The sequence below is a fragment of the Poecilia mexicana genome, unplaced genomic scaffold, assembly GCF_051168715.1.
Source record: "Poecilia mexicana isolate PSO_F unplaced genomic scaffold, ASM5116871v1 scaffold_16, whole genome shotgun sequence".
Taxonomy (NCBI): Eukaryota; Metazoa; Chordata; class Actinopteri; order Cyprinodontiformes; family Poeciliidae; genus Poecilia; species Poecilia mexicana.
Window position 1 is genome coordinate 10213305 of NW_028263385.1, and position 22044 is coordinate 10235348.

The 22044-nt window shown below is 40.1% G+C and overlaps 1 protein-coding gene across 1 annotated transcript; it reads left to right on the forward strand.

Annotated features, from left to right (window-relative positions):
- Positions 1 to 278: 278 nt before the first annotated feature.
- Positions 279 to 19577, forward strand: fam110d (family with sequence similarity 110 member D). The gene is made up of 2 exons (XM_014984991.2): positions 279 to 459; positions 15203 to 19577. The coding sequence occupies exon 2, from the start codon at positions 15911 to 15913 to the stop codon at positions 17234 to 17236; it is 1326 nt and encodes a 441-aa protein (XP_014840477.2). The 5' UTR covers positions 279 to 459; positions 15203 to 15910; the 3' UTR covers positions 17237 to 19577.
- Positions 19578 to 22044: the final 2467 nt, after the last annotated feature.

Sequence of the window (22044 nt, forward strand, 5' to 3'; positions counted from 1 at the left end):
TATATAGAAGTGAACTTATGTTTTTTTTTTTCTCGTTTGTTTTCTTTTCATTCTTTTTTCTTTTCCAACGATGACTTTCTTCTTGCTGTTGTTCTTTTGAAAGATTCGTTCACCTTGATTAAAACATGCAGTTTGGAATTCTGGCATTCAGAAATGTAAGAATATCATGGTGAAAAATATGTCTCTGAGAAATGAACACCCACAGTTTTAGTCTTTATCAGGTTAAATAAACCTAATTATTGGTGTTAATGTTTTACGGCAACTTCCTCCTACCTGCCCGCCCTCCCTCCCTCCTCAGAGCGGGGAGGTCGGAGTCGGGACTCCCTCTCCGCTGCTCAGTGGTGCTACAGATGCAGCAGCGGAGCGGAGCGCCACGCTCAACGTCTGACATTACACACGGATCTCTACACGTTTACTGGATTTGGGAATCAAACAAAGTGGATGACCTGGGTGTATAAGGTGAGTGCAGGCAGGTCCGTCTTGTTAAACTTGACGCGGGTAGGTTTGAATCGGGGCTCATTTGGGAGATATTTTAATTGGGAAGTTCGGGAAAGCGATCACATGGTGGGATGAATTGATCCGTGATCGGGAAATCTGGGTCATTAATTTTCTCTTTTTTTTTTTTTTACTCTTTGCTTGTTCTGGTTTGTGATTTGTACACTGTATTTTCGTCAGAAATATAATTAATGATATGAACTCCATATGCTGATGACACAGCGACCTCCCAGCTGGAGGTCATTTAAGTGTTAATGAATTATATATTTTTTTATTTTACTTGTTTTTCCTTCTTTAAAGAATGTTTGTCTTTGCACGAGTTATCTGACATCTTTATGGCTTGTGCCTGTGAAGCAACGAACAAGCCATAAAGTCATACAGTTCGTGCCCTGTAAAGTCATTTCTCCCGGTCAGGATGACTGTGATTGGTTTCTGGCTGTGCATGTTGTCCATAAACACAAGAGCAAGACTTCGACTTGAGCCAAACAGATTTTTTTTTTCTGAAAAATTGACAAGTGCATCAATGCATCTTGTGCGGTGTAAACCAATCCACAGACCTTGACGCCCAGTTTAGCTGGCTGGTATGAAGAGAATGGGGTAGCTGACTGACCCCTGCGCTCTCATTAGGGCAAATACAGATGACATGAGGCAGTAGGTTCACAGCTTTGTAGGTTTGACCTGAAATATATCCATCTGTTTTCCAAACCTCCACTGTGGGTATCTGCTGACTTTACTACTTTTTTTTAGTTCTTTACTTGCGTTCATGCAGATAAAGAACTAAATAATGCATGTTGTTTCCCAAACAGAAGACTAGAAGCTTAAGTTTAAAACAACAGAAGGAAAATAGGTATGGCTGTTATGCAATCTACACACTTCAAAGTGAACAGATTCTCCTCCAAGGACAGAACCATGTGGCCTCCGGGGTCCAGTGTGTGACCCATCTCAACCCATCGTATGCAGACTTTATTTTGAATGAGTGTCAAGAGTTGGTTTGAGTGGGATCAGGAGCATAAACAACTTAGAGGCCAGACTAAACAAACCACACGTGTCTCTAAATAAATTTATCCTGACTTTAATAGGTGAGCATGTGTCGTTTTGATCGACTATGTAATTCTGTTTCATGCAGATCATCTGCTGGGAGTGCTTTATTCTCACTTTCTTGAGGGAGAGATGATCTTTTAGTTGTGCTGAGAGACACTTCTGTAGTAAAAATAAAGACTGACGCAGCAATAATCTCTCCACAAGGTTCTCACAGGAGCTGCTCAAGAGCTTTTGAACACATCAAGGGATTTTTCTCAGCAGATGAGTTAACCTACTTTTTTTTGACAACTTTAAAGACTTAAGTGACAGCTTTAAATGTAAATTCTGTGTTATTTTCTTTTCAGGTTAATCAATTTTCAGGCTCTTGTTAGGGTGATTTGTCTGGAGACAGATTTATTTTGATCTCTTTGCTCTTAACTTTTAACTATGTAAATTTGACTGACATTACAGTGCCTTGCAGAAATATGCATACCATTTTTCTCGACAAATTTTCCGGTCGAGTGCATTTTTATTTGGTCTGATTTCAGGGGGGTGAATACAAGTGGATGCCACACGGTTCAGCCTTTTTTCTCCATCCTCTTTGAACAATTTTTCACTAGTTTGTGTGCATCTCATCAAATGCCAAGGTTTGAGGTTGAGAATTTGAAAAAAGTTGAACAAATATTAATGCAAGGAACTGAAAAATTATATGTGAAAAACAAATAATAAGCAGTGAGACTTAAATCCCTCATGTTACTGGTTTCGAAGCAGTAATATGTCTGATTCCTGCAGAGCAACAACACATCGTCTATCTCCCTGGGGGAGAGCCCAAATGCAGAGAGCCATTCGCTGCAGTTTTCATCTGAGTCGTCGATGGGAGTCCTAACATCATTATCATGGCTAAATAAAATGCTATTTATGCCTTTTTGCTTGATTTACAGCACCAGAGGGGGCGTTGATGATGATGTTATGGATGCAAGACAGTACTAAGAAAAACCTGCAGAAACATGTTGATTTTATGACCCTTTACACCATGCATTTGCTTGCTTTGCTTACCCAGTATTTTGTACCTTAATAATCAGACAAAGAGCTAATAAATAAACTTGTCAAAGACCACACGATCTACTGCTTGCAAAGGAATGCCCCAATTTAAATCCTTTTTATTCAATTTTACCATTTTTTTGGTTTTGTTTTGTTTGTGCTGTTGAGTACATTTTTAATCTGATTTGTTTGAACCACATCAATGCCTGCTGCAAAGAGCAAGCAGAAACTGCAGAACATTGTCTGGTTTTAGTTTTCACTTGGTCACTCGTGCTTTTTATCAGTTAAATGTCAGTCAGCTCCACCACAGCAGCTATTAAGATTTTGTATGTGCCTTACATTTGAACACTGCTCTTTAACGGAAACATTAAACATTCGCTTTGTTAGCCCTCTCGGTTACATGTAAAGATCTCCAAGTTATGGTGGGAAGCTCGAGTTTCTAATTAAAGGGGGAAAATGTACACTGCTAATGACATCATCTTCCCTCTGGGTATACAGAGTGTGTTTGTGTGTGTGTGTGTGTTTCAGATGAGCAGCTGGTTTGAGACACTTGACATTCAGTGCAGTGTAAAACTTCAAACACTTACAGAATAAAACAAACCCACCAGTCATATAATTTGAATTTACAGCTTCTTGTCGCCCATTGTGCTAAAAGTTTGTGGGAACGTTCTAACAACTGTAAGGAGGGGGGGTCTATTGGAAAAAGAGCAAGAAATTATTAAAACTTGAGCTCCACAGTTACAGTCTGCATCCATGCATTTAGGCAGACACTATATGTTAAAGTAATAGCCACTGTCACGAAGGACAGCTGGTTGCACGCTCCAGAAAGACCTGCCATCTATTTCATAAACTGGCATTTCTTCTATTTTGTAAACATCGGGGTGTGGAATCTTCTTCACTCAAGTAACAATTTGAAGAGCAAAGATTTTTTTTTTCTTCTTCCCCCTCAAAAGTTATTAAAATACTTTTTGAATATAAACTTTCATGTGGCTTTGTCTTTGTTGGAAGATTTACCATTACTGCTTGCTGGTTTGCTTCCAGAAGCTAAAATTTGGGTTAAATGTTTGAACCTAACTTTGAGAATCTGATTGATTGTATTGCACAGTTTCAGGAAAATATGCAGACTCGATAATATTCCTGAACATAGCCGTGACGACGTGAAAAAATATGATTATTCCTCTGCCCTCCATGAGCTTTAACATCATCTGTTGGCTTTGAAGGAAGATACAGTCCATATAGTTGGCCAAACATTTCATCATGGATGCATTACACCTGAAATGTAGCATCCTTTCAAATAATGAGTCTATTTTGTGTTGATTGGGATATTGCACAAAGTGACATTGTGATAATGGTTGCAATTTAATATAATGTTCACCTCTACTTGTCAAAATCTATCTCTTCTCCTTTATTCTTTGTGAAATAGCTCAAACTCAGCCAGGTTTGATGGAGAGCCTCTTGAGCAGTAATTTTCAATTCTTGTTGCTACTGAACTGGTTTGGACTTTGACTAGGCCATTCTGACGTGTATCAATGAGAGGCAGTATCCTGCAGCATTTAGTCGTTTGCAGTCTTTAACGGGTTCTTGTTTTTAGGTCCATCCAGCTTTTTTCCAACTCAAATGACTTTGCTTTCCCTTCTGATGGTAGCAGTATGGTGACATGTGAACGTTCAAGGTGATGTGCAAAAAAAACTGGGATATATCTTGGCTGTCTTTCTTGACTCTTCCTCATAAAAACCAGATTCAGAGTTGCCGAGTGCCTGACTAATAGCCAACCTGAGCTGTGGCTCTCTGGAGCTCCTCCAAAATTACTATAGTTACTTGGCTGGTTCATTGTATTATCTTGTAAATATTTTAGACGTTAAGCCCAGCTGCTATTATTGCATTAGTTCCATTCCCTCATGGGCTTATGACTCAATCCATAATTCATTGTAGTCAAGAAAATCATGAAACATGATCTGACAGATCTCCATCTCCTGACAGCCTCCATGTGAGTGGCTGACAGCTGTGAGAGCAGCCCTTCTCACCGCTGCTCTCACATCTTTGTAATTGTTCACAGCCTGACCGGCCACCTCTGTTGCTCTGCCACGTCCCATCAATCCCAGCCGTGGCATGCTGCGTCCATTCATCCGTGAGGAAGATGGCACCGAGCTGGACATCCTCTTCCACGGAGGATGAGCCCGTGGATGCGACTTCACTGATTCACCCATGTGTTTTCGGATTCTGACAGAAGCAAAGGGAGGAGAAGGGGACGAATGGAGGGTTCTCTCTCGGCTGCACTTGGTGCAGTTTGAGGCAAAGCAGGTCGGCTGATTGGTAATGAGAGAAGACAGCTGGCTGGTTCAGTGGAGGCTAACGGCTAAGCGTAAATGGCAGCGAGGAAGAGGAGGAGAGCTCGGTTTAGGGTCTCTCTGTTGGAGTTTCTGGATGTGTTTATTTGGTTGCTGTTGAAGATTTTTTGAAGTGGTTAGGGTTGTCTTAGGAAGATAAAGTTTGGGACCATAAAAAGAAGCACAAGTGTAGATTTTTTTTATTTTATTTTGAAGAGTCTTACTTTGCATATTTTTTACTACCTGTATCTTCTTATTATCTTTGAATATTTATTGTTTTACTGCAATGCAAATATTCCAGAATAACTCTGAAACTTATAGAAGGCATTTCCCATATGTTTATGCATCATTTCCTGCATAAACAAGGCTGATTTTAACCTAAATGATGATCAATGTTGAGACTTTATCCAGTGTTGGTGTCTAAACCGATGTTTCTCAAACGTCTGGCCCTCAAAATAACCTGAACATAGATATAAAGCCTTAACTTGGATGAACTATACAAACATTGCTGATAAACTCCTTAAAAACAGTGTATTGATGACAAAAACATCCACAATAGTCATTGTGACTTTTGAATAATCCTTCATCCTGTGCAAGCCTGTGGCGACAGTGGAGCAGAACAAATTCCTTTGATCCTTTTTAGAAAAAAAAAAAAATCTCCATCAGAACCAGGCTCAATTGGAGCAGCAAACTTGTTTGAGGTCCAAGACAGGAACGGGCAGAAACGGAGGCATTTGTCCAGGTGTACTTTCTATGGGAAGAAAAAGAGAACAGAAGGATGTGAAGATATCAAATACACATATTTATTAATTAATTTGTAAGAAATATTGTAAATTTTAAGTAATTTTAAGACTATTTTAAGACTTTCATAGTTTCTTCTGAATGAATGATTGACCTAGAATTGGAGTTTCATGATCCCACCTCCTGCTGGGCACAGCAGTAGTCTAAACTAACTCACAACAACCGAGACTGTAAAGCATAAAGCTAAATTTGGGAAACATAATAATGTCAGCCACAAATATTTGCTTTATTCATTTGAGGTAAGTTTACTTTTTTCTAACATTTTTAGCTATCTTTTAGAGCCCCTGCAACTTGACGTTTATGTCCTGCAGTGAACTTAATGTTCTGCAGTAAATGTCTCATCCTGTACGTGACTATTATTGTGTTGTTTTATTTTCAAGCTGATTCCTCAGCAGTGTTCAGGAGACAGAACATTCCTGTAAAATGTGAATAGTCATGGTTCTGTTTACTTAAACTTTCAGCTGTGTCAGATGAATTAAGTCAAATAGTACCCGTTCACTGCTGATGCAGCACATCAGCTGCATTAGTCTTTTCTCTGCTATGCTTTTAATAATTAATAACCAAGCTTAACCGGTGCATCATAATTATTTAGTTATGATTATTTCATGTCTCGGAGAATCATTAAAAATGTAAAAGCCAGGCTTAAAAGACTATAAATATGCCACACACAAAAAAAAATCCACTGCACTTTTTAAAATGCATGGTTTTTTACTGACAAATCTTGATTGACCTAGCTGCAACTTTGCGCCTCCAATTAAGTATATTTGGGAAACTTTTTCATGTAAAAAGATAAGTGGAACATTTTATGAACTCTGAAGTCAAGCCTTTTAGAACTGCTCTGTTGAGTGGATGCTGAATCAATGCTGACACATTTAAAGTGGTGGAGTGTTGTTCCACAGAGGGAGGGGCTGGACGGGCTTCAGCAGGGTAGTCGCAGAGTTTGGAGACACAACTGGAGCAGCTTTATCCCCCGAGTTTCTCCAAACAAGCTCTATCACAAACACTCACAAGTCAGTGCTAAACTTTTTTACAACCTGCAACACTGACGCGTGTTCAGAATAATGCGCCAAAAGTAGTGTAGGTTTCCTTTTGGCGTGTTTGCGTGAATGAGACGTTTTCTGCTATTACTCGCTTTGATAGAGAGGAACAGGTGTATGCTTTAGCACCGCTGACTACAGTCTGCTGCTGCTTGCTGCAAGCGGGCGTTCCTGCTTTAGCATCTTTTAGGACTCTGTTGAGTCTGACGCGAGTGGAAAAAGTGTGAAAAATGTTCTGAATGTGTGAAATAAAACATCTGGCTGCATGCCAGACAGCGCCGTCTCTCTCAAGGACTCACACCAGCAGACCTTAATGAGTGTGTGTGAGAACAGAGCTTCATAATTTAAGACTCTGGCAGATTGAGGGATGCGCCTGGATGTATGCCTCTCCACTGCTCTCTATAAACAACCTCAGGACAGTGAATTCACGGTCACACATAGACACACACACACACACACTGTGATCACTGTGGCTTTTATTGTTGGTCACATAAGCCAGGCTGGCATGCTGGGGGAGCGGTGGGGGCGAGTTGGGGGTAGAAGTGGCCGTGGTCGTAATTTCCAAAACAATGCTGTCTAGAGCTGCTGCGCCTGCTTGTTGTGAGTCAGATTTGGATGTGCTGTGTACAAACTTAGCTCCGCCTCGCTGCACTTTGTTCCCCTCTTACCACACAGTCTCTTCCCACACACAAGTGTCACGAACACCATTCTCCAGACTGGGAGTGTGCCACACTTTTAAGTTTTGCCTGAGCCCACACACTCAATTATTTAGTTAACCTCATGTGGACATGAGAAGAGGGCCTCCATGCAGAAGGAACACCAAATTTCTCACAATGGCCTGTGTGGGCAAAGCTCTAAAAGTAGCAACGTATGGACTTTTCTTCCACTAGTTGCTTATTAATGATGTGTTGACATATTTATCTGTTTGATTTTATATGAAGTTTTTATTCAGTATTGAAAAGTTATCAAGCACAGGTTCCATGTCTGCATGTGTATTGAAGAAGAACCTCTGTATTTAAAACATAACCTCTGTTAAAACGGTTGGGAATTCAAAAATAAACTTTTGTGCTTCACAGCTTTAGTAGTGCAGCAAAAATATTTGCTTAAATCTGGAAACCTCATTGTTAAAAAGAATGAAATTCAGACATGTTTTACATTCGCTTCCCTCAAGCTCAAGTTTAATTATGGAACAATTCTTTATATATATTTTAGTATCTATATGTATTTAAAATCATTATTCTGGTTCAATATTTACATTTCAGATGACGTTTTGCTTGACTGAAAGCACTGAGTTTTTGCCGCAGTCTTCAATTATGTAAAAGAGAATGCTGTTCAGTCATCTTTTTTAAAGACACTTGCAAGGCCTAAATAGGCCTTCTGTATTAGATAAGCCATGTTAGCAGTCATAAATCTTTGTACAAAACTAAGTATTCTACTTTCATAATCTGTTGAATTGCCCGAGCATTTGGTTGTTCACTCATTTTTAGTGAGGTCAGCACAGAATCATAAAGATATGGAGGCGCGTTGAGGCTGACAGAACTGCTTACATGCAGATCTTCGAGGAGAGATAAATCGGTCGCTTGCTTCAACTTTGTAAAGCCTCTGAACCTCATATGTTAATTACGTCATTTTCGATTTTATTTGCATCAACTTAAGATGCCATGCCGTTACGTAAAAGTGGCATTAAGCCGGTCGTTAATTTGGAAACATTGGCGTGCAAAGCTTGAACACTGTGACTTTTCTTCTAGAAAGCTTTTCGGTGGAAAAACAAACACTGACTAATAAAACTTTATCCGCCAGGACCGGACTGTTCGGTAATCGACAGTAACACCACCCTTCCTAAGCCTTGAAGTAAGGACAAACTTAGCCTGGCAATAAAAGCAAGAATAAACATGGACACTTTATCAAAAAGCTTATCAGAACAAGCAGTGGTGTGGTGCTACAGCATCAGTAAGGTTAGCTGTAAAGCTTAAGGCTGATGACATCTGAAGTCGAATTTTTTAGTAGATATTAGTTTAGTGGACTGCAGCTGCAGATCAGGATACAAAGTATTTCTTTTATTTATTATGCTAACTTTTAAAAGCTAAGTGTTTTTTTGCATGAACCCAAAACATTATTATTTTTATTTTTTCTGCGGTTGTAAGTAGAAAATATGGATTTGTTCACTGCGTCGTCTTTTTCCAGCTCAGATTTAGCTATCCATGCTGTCAGCATGTCAGAGTAGAAATGTTTGGTCCACTGAAACCTCAGCTGTCACAATGATGATTTGATCTGAATGACAAAAGAGCAGCCGCAGTGAGTTAAGAGCCCATCTTGTCGATTTTACGGTTTCAGAAGGAGGTCTATTCAGATCGGGGGTCTGTTAAGTCCTCCCAGGTGGCCCTCCTGCTGCTCCACATGAGTGTGGAGCCGAAGACCCAGTGGCTAATGGAGCCTTTGTGTCTGAGGGGAGAGAGTAGCTTATGTACCCCCATGGCTCCATCTCTTTAGCTTTAATTGTCACCATGTTGTCCTTTTCACTACCTGACTAATGAGGCAGAGAAGCCAGATCACTTAACTCTGAACATGGAGGACGACCGTTGTTCTTGGTCATTAATAATGGAGAAAAAAAGCGGCTACAGAAGATGACGCCGTCTCTTTTTCTTCAACGTACTCCTTTGCAGAGTTTCTTAAGCTCAGTGTCTTTATTCCATTATGTTAGTGGGGAATGTTTGTCAGAGTGAAAAGGCAATCAGGATGTTGCCAAAGATTTTGAAACTCAAAAGCTTGAAACTTTTATTGTGAATTTTTATTGGGAAGTTTCTGGGAATTACTTGGGAATTAAGGACAATTTGAACGAATTGCTCCATATCCAAACATTCTGGTTTCCCACAAGAAGACACAAAAAGACATCCATAAACATCTTAAAACAATAGATTTAAACAGATTTATATGCGAGATGAACTAAACCAGGTTTTTATTTTACTCGTCCACGGATTAAGACATTTTGTCAGTGGATACTAAAAGACCCATAAACTATTATACATGAAAAGATTCCATTCCCTACTCCTAAAGAAAGTCTAATTCAACAAGAAAATCAAAATGCTACCTCTTCTTGGGCCTCTGCAACATCCTCCATGTTCACTTCCTCCACCTCCCACTCTGTTGGCCAATTTCTCATTTCACATTTGTCGGCGTGAACCTTTGTGTGTGTGTGTATTCCAAAGTTTTCTCACAAATTTATGTCGATTCAGATGGAAAGTTATGAATTTACCAACCTGGCAGAAGAACTTTCATCGACCTTTTCCTCAGAGGTCAACTGTCTTTCCTCTGGGAATGCCCAGCAAGCTTATTTACAGGTTCTCCTCTCGTAAAACAAACACTTCCTGGATTTTCCTGTGATTGTCTAATTTTTCACAAGAAATGATCTGCCTGCTTATACCTGGCAGCATAACTCACGACAGAATCTAAACACAGCCCGTGTGCTTCCTCTTGGATCAAATCTACGTGGCACAAACAATGCAGCTGATAAAGCCAACCTCCCTTCCCTTTACACGTCTCTGTTGGAGCCGTCTGGGTTCCTTGATGTGGGATGACAAAAAACATCTGTTTCTTCTTAAGCTGCACTGGAGGTAGGTATAAGCCTTCCCTGGGGACTGGGCCAAAACAGAGAGGACAAGAAGGGAGGAAAGAAAGACGGAGATGGACAGTGCAGTTTAACTAGCGGAAAAAGGTTGTAAGTTCAACTGATTGTTGCTGGAGATTCAGGGGTTTGTTAGTTTGGAGATGACTTTAGGCTCGGAGACCTTATTTATCAAATAATTACCAAGTTGTACAGTAGAAATCACCAAATACTTTCTTGCAGGACTGTCAGTTTACGTCCAGTTCTAGAATAAACCCCAGCGAAGAACAGAACAGAACAAGCTGTTGAGAGATGCTTTTGGCTTTTAGCTGACCAATGTACACCAGATTTTTATCAATTTAGGAATTTCTTTGTTTGTCCTGAAATACTATCTTATTGTCTGGCAAACGGTATCATTTATTGTATTTTTATACATTTAACTAACGTGATGGGAAAGTGTAATTTTGTGACCTGCATCTGGTAAATCTACTGAAACGTGAATTGAAAAGCGATTATCAAGCTTACAACTGAAGTGTGCACAATAATAACTTTGGGAAGGACTGTTTAGAGTGTAATATTTGTTGTTTATTATTTTAAGTTATCAGAAATGCACAATGGATGCCAGTGGGATATTCAACCTGTTCAATGGAATCTGACTGCAACATATTTTCACAAACAACACAGATCACAATGAAATGCAGAATTCACAATTTTTTCGTGATGTATGTTTTTTTGTTTTTTTTTTACTACTAAGATTATTTAAAGTTTAAGTTGTCAGTAATGGATTTGACTTTTTATTGTTCAGATGCAGCGACTACTGTCGCCAGCAGCCATTAAAATAGTAACAGAGATGCTACTGTTCTGTCCCCTGTGACAGATTGTACAATTTATTAAAGCAATAGAATCAGATAAATGGAAAGAAAGTCTTAAAAGAGGGCAAGGAGCCTTACAAAAACCGCTTCAAACTAGAAAAGAGAGACACTGGTGATGGCAACAGCAGGGTAGGATTTAATTTTGGTATCAGATACTGTTCTATTCAGACTTATGCTCTTGTTCAGGTCTGTTTCTGAAATATGCTCTTCCCTACAGTTCTCATCCATATACAAACTCTGTTCATTTGTTGATCTTCTTTTGTTGTTTTTTAAAATAGAGAGAGTATTTGTGTTTTGTTGATCACACTATGACCCTAACGACCTCCTGACTCATCAGGAAGTCGGTTGCTAAAAGAGAAAAAAAAAAATAAGTGAGCATATCCAGAGTTTAAACAGATGTAGCCCTGATACATAAAACACTTTTAACACAATACATGTTGGGACAAAAGCTTTTTAAGATTTACTTCAGATACAGGGAGTAACGGTAAAAGGAGCCAGACAGGGAAACAGATTCAGAGAGAGGTCAGGCATGTGTTTACAAGAAGCGAGGGAAATGAGAGGGTAGAGACGGTAGGAGAGTGCAGGGAAAAGAAGCTGGGGTGGTATTACGGAGGAAAAGATGGGGGCGGTGTTCACTGTAGAGATGAGAGTAGAAGGAAAGGGTTCAGAGGTTAATGACAACCTACAGCGGGAGACAAAGGAGGTCATGAAGCACAAGAGAAATTCAAAAGAAGTCTCACGCTTTTCACAAGCTTTCAGATCACAAGAGAATGGGCTGGGTACTAATTTGGCTCATTACGGTCAATGGAGCTAATGGGGCCCCATTGTTCTCCATTTGTGTGTGTGTGTGTGCGCGCGCGCGTGTGTGTGTGTACTGAGTGTTTTTGTTGCAGCATTTAATCAGTATTTTCTGGAAACATCTGTCTGTTAACATGTCCGTTAATTAACAGTTTTCAGTAAGAGTTAAATGTATGATTAGAAAGTGAGCACTTTCAACAAGCGACAGCATCTAAATGTGATGGATTCCCTTAACGCCCTTCATGTCAGATTCACTGATTGTCGTTTGCATTACAAATACAGCAAAGATATTCTTTGGAATTGGTGCAAGTACTGATTTAACCAGAAATGTTGAAGCTTCTTCATTTTAGGTGGCAGATATTATCTTAATTAAGTTGAATTAAACAATACTGCCACATTACCACTGGCTACGGGACCTGGCAGGATGATTAAGGTTTTTTTTGTTATCAAAACGTTATTTTCAAATGATCACTGAATGATTTATTTATGTCTGCTACTTTCAGTATTTATAAGTTGTATGCGTTTACATTTTTAGTCCTTTACAATAAAGTTGGCAACACAACTTAAGACTCTGCTCAGGCTTGTGTTTTGATGCCATCAGATGAAAATCAGTTGTGGCGTTGTATCTTTAGCCTCAGATGGGGAACAGAATGTACCAAGGGAAAATCCATTCATCAATACCCCCCAACACCCAAAACTTGAACTGTAACCCCAGTCCCACTTCCTCCCCGTTTTCCACTCATTTTTCTTGCCTCATGCCAAGCCCTGTCTCCTTTTTTACCTCCACACCTGTCGTGAGAAATTTCTCCCGGAACTCTGCCTAAACAATGGCTGGCTTTCCCGAGCTCCAACATCTGGAAAAGCTAACCAGCATGCCAGGGCCCCCCATTCCTCAGGTAATTTACAGTGGCATGCCATTTGACAAGCTCTGCAAGGGGCGTGGAGGCTGAATGAAGTAGATTATGGTGAAACTTAAGCTCTTCTTCTAAAGTTTCAGCAGCACTTATTATTTAGTGGTAGCTGAAGAGTAGTCATACACAAAACAGTTAGATATAGCAAGCTTTTCATATGGAAGTGTGACTATTTCAGCAGGCTGGTTATATTTTCATTTTTAGGGTTTGTTTTATGTATGAACAAAATAAAAGAAATTCAGCACTGATATGAAAGGTTTGGTAGCTGTGGTGCAATTACCTGTCCTTTGTTTTCAATTGGTGATAAATATGAAACAGTTTGAAATAGTTTTCTGTCGTAAGTATGCAGATGCAACTCAATTATTCTGAAAATAAATAAAGGCTGCAGGCAGCTGTGATTAATTTAAATGTGTTTTGCATAAGATGTGTGAATCATGCATCATTGAGCACATGCTGCATTTCTTTAAAGCCAGTGATGTTCTACTTTAAGGGGAATCCGCTAAAGTCGGTGTCAGCCTGTCAAAGCTATGCAACAATCAAACATAAGAAATCTAACCCAGCGATCTGATTGGTGTGTGTTTCATTGGTCATTAAAGGTTTTTTGCTTTTCTTCTTTCCGTAATATGGCATTGGACCTAACAACACAACCCATACACAGTTTGCGTTAACTGCTGCCTCAATTTGTTGCACAAATTTGTGAAGAATAACAACGTATAAGAAGAAATTACCCCACTTCAGACAGAAATTGATTCAGATTTAATCCTTTGAGTAAAAGGTATTCACAGAGTCAGGAAGCACAAATGCTGAATTACACATGAAAAAGCAGAAAAAACACTTTACAGGCCTGATGTGCAAAGCTTCGTTGGTACAATACTTTACGACATGATATGGTTCTGTTTTTCTTGAAGTGGCAGCTCTGTGCTTCCTCAGTTTGACACATATCTTGATACCTAAGAAATTCTGACTTTGAGATGGGGGTGTTGTCAACAAGACTTCCACGCTTTCCTGTCAGATGTGTCATGTAGATTATTATAACAATGAAACATAAATAATTTTCCTTACTGTTTTTGTTTCATTTGGTGGGAAGGAAAAACTAAAATAGCTGCTGATAACACTTGAAGCTGACCTAAGGAAATTTAAACCCAACAATAACGGCCTTCCCGCTGTCTTGCGGAAAACAATGAGCACTTTTCTCCCTATTTGGACCATAAACCACCTGTGAATTTGGGGTTCTGGTTTCCAGACACTACCACTTATAAAATGGTCTTTTTGCCTTGAGCTGACACACACACACTCACACATGCACACATGCAGACACATGCACACAACTCAGGTGAAAAACTAGAGCAGACATGCAAATACCCATAGCTGCATGCACATCCAGACATACACGCACATGTACAGACACCTGATAACCGTGTTTGAGTGTTTTCTAGCTAAATATACTCCTTCTGCAGAGTCCAGCCTGTTATAAGCATGTGCAACCCGCTTCTTACCCTCTCAAATGCAGAAGCAGCATGAACTTGATGTAAAATATAATAGTGCTAAATGTGGTAACTTTTATGGAAACAGCATGGTCTGTTTGTTTTAGTGTCCCATTTAACTTTTGCAATAACTGGTTAAAATGAAGAGCGTTCAGTGTGAAACAATTGGTACTTTGGAGGTGTATAGCTTCATTTAGAAGCATTTAGTGGCTTTGAATTACAGCAGTCTGACTATAGTTTTCTGATCTGATTTTTAAGACATCAGTTGATCAGACTTGTTTCAAAATGTAATATATTGTTTGGAAATATCTCTGCCTGTAAAGTTTATTTTAGTCTATTAACTGTAGCAAGCAGCTGAATTGGTGCCAAAACAGATTGTCTCAGTACTAAAGATAAAAATAGCTAAAACAAATGACTCCTCAGAATAAGAAAAGGTCTGGCTCTCTTCCTGTGTAAAAAAAAAAAAAAAAAAAGAGAGAGAGAAAAGATAGAAGCAGACATGCCATCATCCCTTCTGGACAACAGAGTCCGTATACGGTTTATTTTCAGTCACAATTCATCCTGCGTTGAGGGAGACTTGCAAGGACATTTTAGATTTTATTTATATACAAACCCAATAGTAATTAAAGGCTCAATTATGTCAGCTTCATATCTCTGCCTGCTGCAGTCATGCAGCTCCTTCTGGTTTTAAATGGGTACAGTCTGAGCAGAGCTAAAGGGACCGCTGTCTTTGCAGCCATCTGGTCTCCGCTGCCTGCCCTGGAGAGCAGCACATCAAACTAAAACCACTCTTTCTCTCTCCCCGTCTCTCCCAGGGGTCTCCGCAGCTGAGGTTAGGACGAGGACGCGATCCGCTTCTTCTCCACCTGCCCATCATCGGACCGAGTGCCCTGGTGCCGGCCACCCTCGGGTCGTCTCACCCGGGACGGGTGCCAAAACAATAAGTCTTGACCTGCCGCCCCTGAGAAGACCTGCGCTAAACAAATATTTGAGGCCATTTTGTATCTCATTTCACCGGGCAGCCACCACCAAGAAGATCAACAGTGAAGGGTGCAGTTAAGAGACGAAACGAGAGAAGCGAAGAGAGGGGGAGGAAGAAGTAACCCTTCCAAAGTGCACCCCTGCCTATTTCTGCCACGCTGTGGGCAGGGAGCATCTTATTTGGGAGCTCTGCTGGCTGACAAAAAAAGCACTTCCCCGTTGCCTGCCTGGTCAGATGCCTGGGTAAATGCTAGATAGAGATATCAATTAGTCTGAGTTCTTCCACCGCCCAACAAAGAGACTGTGAGCTATCTATAGAAAACATAGCAACAAACTTGGACTTTGCGGTCACTTGAATTACCACTTCTTCATAACCCTTTCAGAAAGTTTTGAGAGCTGTGAGAAACAGGAATGAGAGTCGCTGCGATTTTTCACTTTTAGAAACTTCTCCAAAGCCAACAGCAGCTCACTGTGGGGACCGGAAGCTCAGAGCCAGTTTAGAAGCTGCAGTTTTGATGTCTTTCCCAGCTCAGTAAGGTAACATGAAACCCCTCACTCCAATTGGGTCCCCCTCTCCTCTCAGGCTGCTGAACAAGGGTCCGGATTACCTGCGCAGGCAGATCGACGGTGGGGGTCACGGCCGTTCGGTCAGCGCTGTGGAGAGGCTTGAGGCTGACAAAGCCAAATACGTCAAGAGTCAACAGGTGATCAACACCAAACAAGAACCTGTGCTTGTGCCCTGTGCCACGCCACCACCGCAGCCTCGGAGAGCCATCTCTGTCCCCGGTAGCTTGACCCCTCGCTCTTCCCCGCGGCGGTCATCCAACACCCCCTTCTCCACTCTCTCTGGCTCCTTCACCTCAAAAGACGAAAATGAAAATGATGCCAGAAAGGAGAACAGACGGACTTCTACTGACATCAAAACACACAACAGGAGCAACGTGAGCAAAGTTATGCCTCCAAGTCCCAGGACGCCTGGAATCAACGGCCTGGTAGCGCCACACAGTGCCCCAGTTCTCAGAAGGAGTACAGGCAAGCGCATGCTGAGGCCAGACTCCCTGTTAATATACAGGCAGAAGAAAGAGTGCAAAAGCCCCAACAGCTCCACACTGGGAGAGAACAATAACATGGAGTTGAAGGGATATAGTTTTGTACGTCGCCTCTTCCAGGGTTCAATGAGAGAAAAGAGCGGCGGAGGAGAAAGAGTTCAGAAGATGGTGATAGGTGACGAGAAAGCACCCTCACGGGATGGGGACTCTAGAATGTCTTGGACCAACGACAAAGATGTCACAGATGGAGGACCAATGAGTCGAAGGTCAAGCAAGACAGACCAAGAACGCACCCCAGAGTCTATCCAAAGTCCAGGTTTTAACTGCACGTTTGAAAACACAAAGGATGGTTTTATTAATGGCGCCACCGACCAAATAGACATTAGGCACGATGATGAGAGTGATCCATGGAAGCGTGCTTCCCCGATGCCACAGAGAAGGCAGTTTGGAGAGCTGCTGCGCTCCAAGTCAGACCTGCGGTTGCACTGTTCGGTAGCTTTGTCGGAGCAGGAGCATTTCTTTGACTTCTGTGGACTGGACATGGACATGATAGAGCGTCTGGGCCGGGAGAACTTCCTCTCTTACGCCAGCTCAATAGACACGCTTTCCTTGGCTCTGCGGAGCGTAGGAGGGGACGGCTGTGGCGGCTCAGAGCCCAGCGAGTTTTCCCGTCACTCAGGAGACGGACTGTTTCAGGAAGAACTGGCAGAGCAGCTTCCCACTGGCGTGTCCATCATTGAGAGAAATGCCCGCGTCATTAAGTGGCTGTATGGGTGCAAGAATGCAGCTCAGGAAGGACCCAAAGAGTCAACTGTATAGTATGAGGATTGAAGATTTGCAGTTGGAACCAGAAGTTTGCATACACTGTACACAGTCTTTATATTTCCCCGACATTTGATTTGTATTCTCCCAATATTTTGCTGGATGTTTGGCCCATTCCTCCTGACAGAACTGGTGTCACTGGGTCATTTTTGTTGGCTCCCTTGCTTGCATCAACCCTAATTGACATAAAACTGGAAAAGTTTTGTATGATTTCATGTCAAACAGTGAAGATAAACATAAAATATCTCTTTATGCAGTGTATCAAAACATCTGGTTTCAACTGTATGTGCCATGGAATGCTAAACGTTTCTTTTCACATAAACTGTAAGCCAGTGTTTAAGTGCATTCTTAAAAGTACCAATTAAACTAATTAGTAAATTCAACAGATGAAGGATCTAGTTTTGCTCATCAGTCTATAAACCAGAGGTAAAGGGACAAAGCGTACCAGTTTTCAATTTGAACAGTTTTCAGGCATTAAAACAGGATCCATACAGCAGAGGATTAGATTAACATTGAGCTGACTGATAACTTTTCCAACACCAAATGCTAATGTGTTTCTTGTATTACGTGTATATGTACTGTTTTTTTTTTTTTTTTCTTAAGTTGTGTGGTAAATACTAAAGAACCACCTACCGGTTCTTTAGTATTTACTCATTAACACTAACAACAGCTTTTGTATAATTATTGCAAGCTTAAAATTTAGCACGTAGTTGATGATTAGCTCAAAGGTTGATGCATTTAACAGGTCTTATGTCTGGAATTTGTAGGACTTTTACATGTTTCTTAGAAGATTTTGAAATACACGTCTGTTCAAATGAAGTTCCTAGAGCTTCATAATGCAAAACTACGGCCTTCATGTATCTGCTTTGTACTTTCATTTAACTAAAATCAGTATTACTGGCATTCCATGGCACATAGTTACCTTTAGTTCCTTTACTGTAGAACAGCTGATAGTTTCACCTTGTCAGATTTAAATGTTGTATTTATAGAACCTATCATATTTTGTTTGAGTGTGAACTGTCCTTACTCTCCAAGTGTAGCTTGATAGCATCAGTGGGTGAGTGATGTGGACATTATGCTTTACATGTCAAGTTTCTTTTCAGTATTTTTTAAATTGTTTTTGGCAGAACTGGATTCTGAGCAGACTTGAATTCCCCATGAAACCCCTCAAAAGGCACATAGAGGTTTGAAACATGCTTAAAGGTTGTTACTTTTGACAGTAATGCACCCTCGTACTGAGTAATTTAAAAACCACTAAGCTATATTTTTCTTTGTATAAAAAAAATAGCTAAAAAATATAGCTTGTAAAAAAAGGTAAACAGGGGGTATGTCAGAGTGAAGTGAACTGTGTACCTCATTTGAATCTGTCCCAGTTGAGTTTGTTTCTCTTTCCTTCTTTTTTCTCTTGCAATTTTAGTCCTTGAACGCAGGCGTTGGAATAAACTCGTGAGACGCTCCTGTGGGGTGTGTGATTGCACTGAACTGGACAGATAGAGGAAATTAGAGAGTGTAAAAATCAGCAGGATGTTTAACACTGAGCTGGATTCAGAAGAACATCAGCATCCAGAACAACTATAAACAATATTTGGCCAAATTAATATTTTTTTTACTTCATTTTTTTTGAACTGCTTACAAAGGTCAAGAAAATTATTTAAAGTTGAGGTCATTGCATTGCATTTTACGCCGGTCTAGTGACTATTGTGTAAGTTTCTGATTCACAAACCACGATACACATGGAAAACCTGGGTTAATATCCCATCCTGTAAGGACTTTGAACTGGAATCCTTCAAACTAATATGTTCAACTCTGTTTGAAAAGAGGCAGAAGTTGTTAAATGTTGTAGGGAGTCACTTTCACCATCTGTTAGTTTACAGATGTTTAACCCATGCAGCTGGTCCATGAAAGCATGCAGGGGAGGATGAACCAACTTTCCTCCCACTGATAAGCACAGATCCTACCTCACTCCATTCATTTCTCACTGCTTCACACTTTATCTCCCTGAAAGGTCATTCCCATTTCTTGCCCTGGAGGATGCCACTGCAATCTGTTAAAGTATGTGGAGGTTAGCCTGCGAGGACTCGTGTGCTGAGCGCTAACCAAAAATGATGGGCTTAGTTTATTTATACATGTCATAAATTAAAACTTGCAGCCTTGATGTTTTTCTGTATTTGTCACGAGCACGACACACTTCTGAAGCGGCTTTTACATAGACCTATTTTTATTGCATGTTTACAAAGTGGCTCTAAAATTTGGTGTATATGAGAGAGATTTGTTTTTTATTCCAAAACGGTTTTGTGTATGATGTACACAGCTAATAAAAGCAGAAAAGAGAAACCAATTGTGTTGTCTTCCACTGTTGTCGCTTACATTTATTTCACAGGCGTTATAGAGCAAAATCCACACTATGAAACTTTAAGCTTTACAGTTTCACATGGGCATCACATCTAAAAACAATAATATTGTGAAAAATGCAATATTTCTTACCCATCACCTCAGTGAAACTCATATTCTACCTATATCAGTGGTGCCCAAAGTCAAGCGGAGGCCAAACTAAGTATTTAGTTCGAGGAAGCCTGACATTTGTGCTTAAAACATGAATTCTTTATTGGACTAAAGTGATATTCTGATTTTCGGAGACACTGAATTTAGGGTTTTCTTAACATAGACATGATAATCGTCAAAATTGTAAAAATAAAAGCTTGAAATATTTTTGTCTATTTGTAATTAATCTGTATCAAATTACTGTTTCACTTTCTGGATGACTGGCAAGAAATCTAGCACTTTTACACAATCTTAAAACTTTTTGAGAAATATCAGCACATGCTTATTTGTACGTCACATGTCAACAAAAAAGTGTTTTGCATATCATACACTTTTATTTTCACATCTAGTTAATCACACTGGCACAATTATCGACATGCACACGTTATCTCAGCTCAGTCTTGCGTAACATTGTCTCACCCTTGACTCTTTCCCAGGCCTTCAAATCGCTTCATAAAATTTTATTTTTCACATTATCTCACCAGGCTGGGCGCTAATCCGTTTAGCATTCCCTGCATAGCATGGTGTTTGGAGAGCTGCAGCAGGTTGAGCTGGAAGACAAGGAGTCCTGTGTGTGGCCTGATGCTACATCTGGGAGCAAACCCTCCACCTTGTCTGCAGCCTCCTCCTGACACTCTTTGTCCCCCTCTCTGAGTCAGCCGTTGTTTTCAGACATTCCAGCTCAATGTGGCCGGCTAGAAATCTTAGGAGGTATATCTGATCGTCCCTTTTGTTTCATTTTGATTTTGAGATCTAAAAATGAAAAGTGAAACATTAGCTAGTGGATCCTGTTGCCTGTGAAATGTATTTATACAACTCTTAAAGAGAGAAAAAAAAAGTTCTTACAATAAATGTTTAATGTTGCAATGAGATAATCCATTGTACAAACATGAAAACTGTCTTTTGTTTTGAGCAACATTGTCATATTAAAATATGTTTTTTTTTGTTAGAACATAATATTTGGTGACCTGCCTCCCAATGTAAAAAAAAAAATTACATTCTAAAATCAAAGTACATTATTATAACAATATTTTTTTTGATGTTAGCACAATAAATGATCATGTTCATACAATGTACTAACCGGATTCCAAAAAGTTGGGACACTAAACAAATTGTGAATAAAAACTGAATGTAATGATGTGGAGGTGCCAACATCTAATATTCTCAATAGAACACAAATCACAGATCAAAAGTTTAAACTGAGAGAATTTATCATTTTAAGGGAAAATATGTTGTTTCAAAATTTCATGACATCAATAAATCCCAAAAAAGTTGGGACAAGGTCATTATTACCACTGTGTGGCGTCTCCCCTTCTTCTTACAACACTCAACAGACGTCTGGGGACAGAGGAGACCAGTTTCTCAAGTTTAGAAATAGGAATGCTCTCCATTCATGTCTAATACAGGCCTCTAACTGTTCGATCGTCTTGGTCCTTCTTTGTCGCACCTTCCTCTTTATGATGTGCCAAATGTTCTCTATAGGTGAAAGATCTGGACTGCAGGCTGGACATTTCAGTACCCGGATCCTTCTCTTACATAGCCATGATGTTGTTATTGCTGCAGAATGTGGTCTGGCATTATCTTGTTGAAAAATGCCGGGTCTTCCCTGAAAGAGATGACGTCTAGATGATTTACTTTGCCTGGTAACTTAAAATATTTGTATGTTTTGCTCATGGTAATTTAGTAAAACAAGAAAAAAAAATCCCAATTTTTGCATATTAATTTCAAACAAAATTCATTTTTTACTTTCAAGAACGTTACACACCTCTGGTCTTGTAGCAGTCAAGCTTTTAAATTCTTCACAAAATGGAAATATAATAATACTTTTTATTAATCTGACAACCAAAGAAGCAGTATTAATAATTCAAAATACTAATAACATGTAGCCTTTAGCAGAACAGCTCAGAGGAGAGACTTGATCACATTCTGAAACTTTTCATTAACCGACACACAAAGTAGTTCAAAGACATCTCATAGCACCACTTCAGGCTGCTGGCTGTACAATACTTTGCAAGCTTGTAATAACTACAAAAACTTCACATTTAACCATGAACACAGTGTTTTCTTTGTGCTGCATTGTCTTCCCACACACAGAATAAAGCCAAATCCCTCCTGTGTGGCTGAGTCTCAGTCACTTACTCTGACCAGAGGGCCTGCTGTGACATCCTGTTTTGGGTTCACGGGACAAGCTTTAAGCATATGGTCGTGTTTTGAGCTGGGCCTCCTCTCCCTCTGTCTGCACTGGAAATAAACAGATAACAGCT

Excerpts from the sequence above, each read along its gene's own strand:
- fam110d (XM_014984991.2), top strand. The coding sequence starts at position 15,911 with ATGAAACCCCTCACTCCAATTGGGTCCCCCTCTCCTCTCAGGCTGCTG.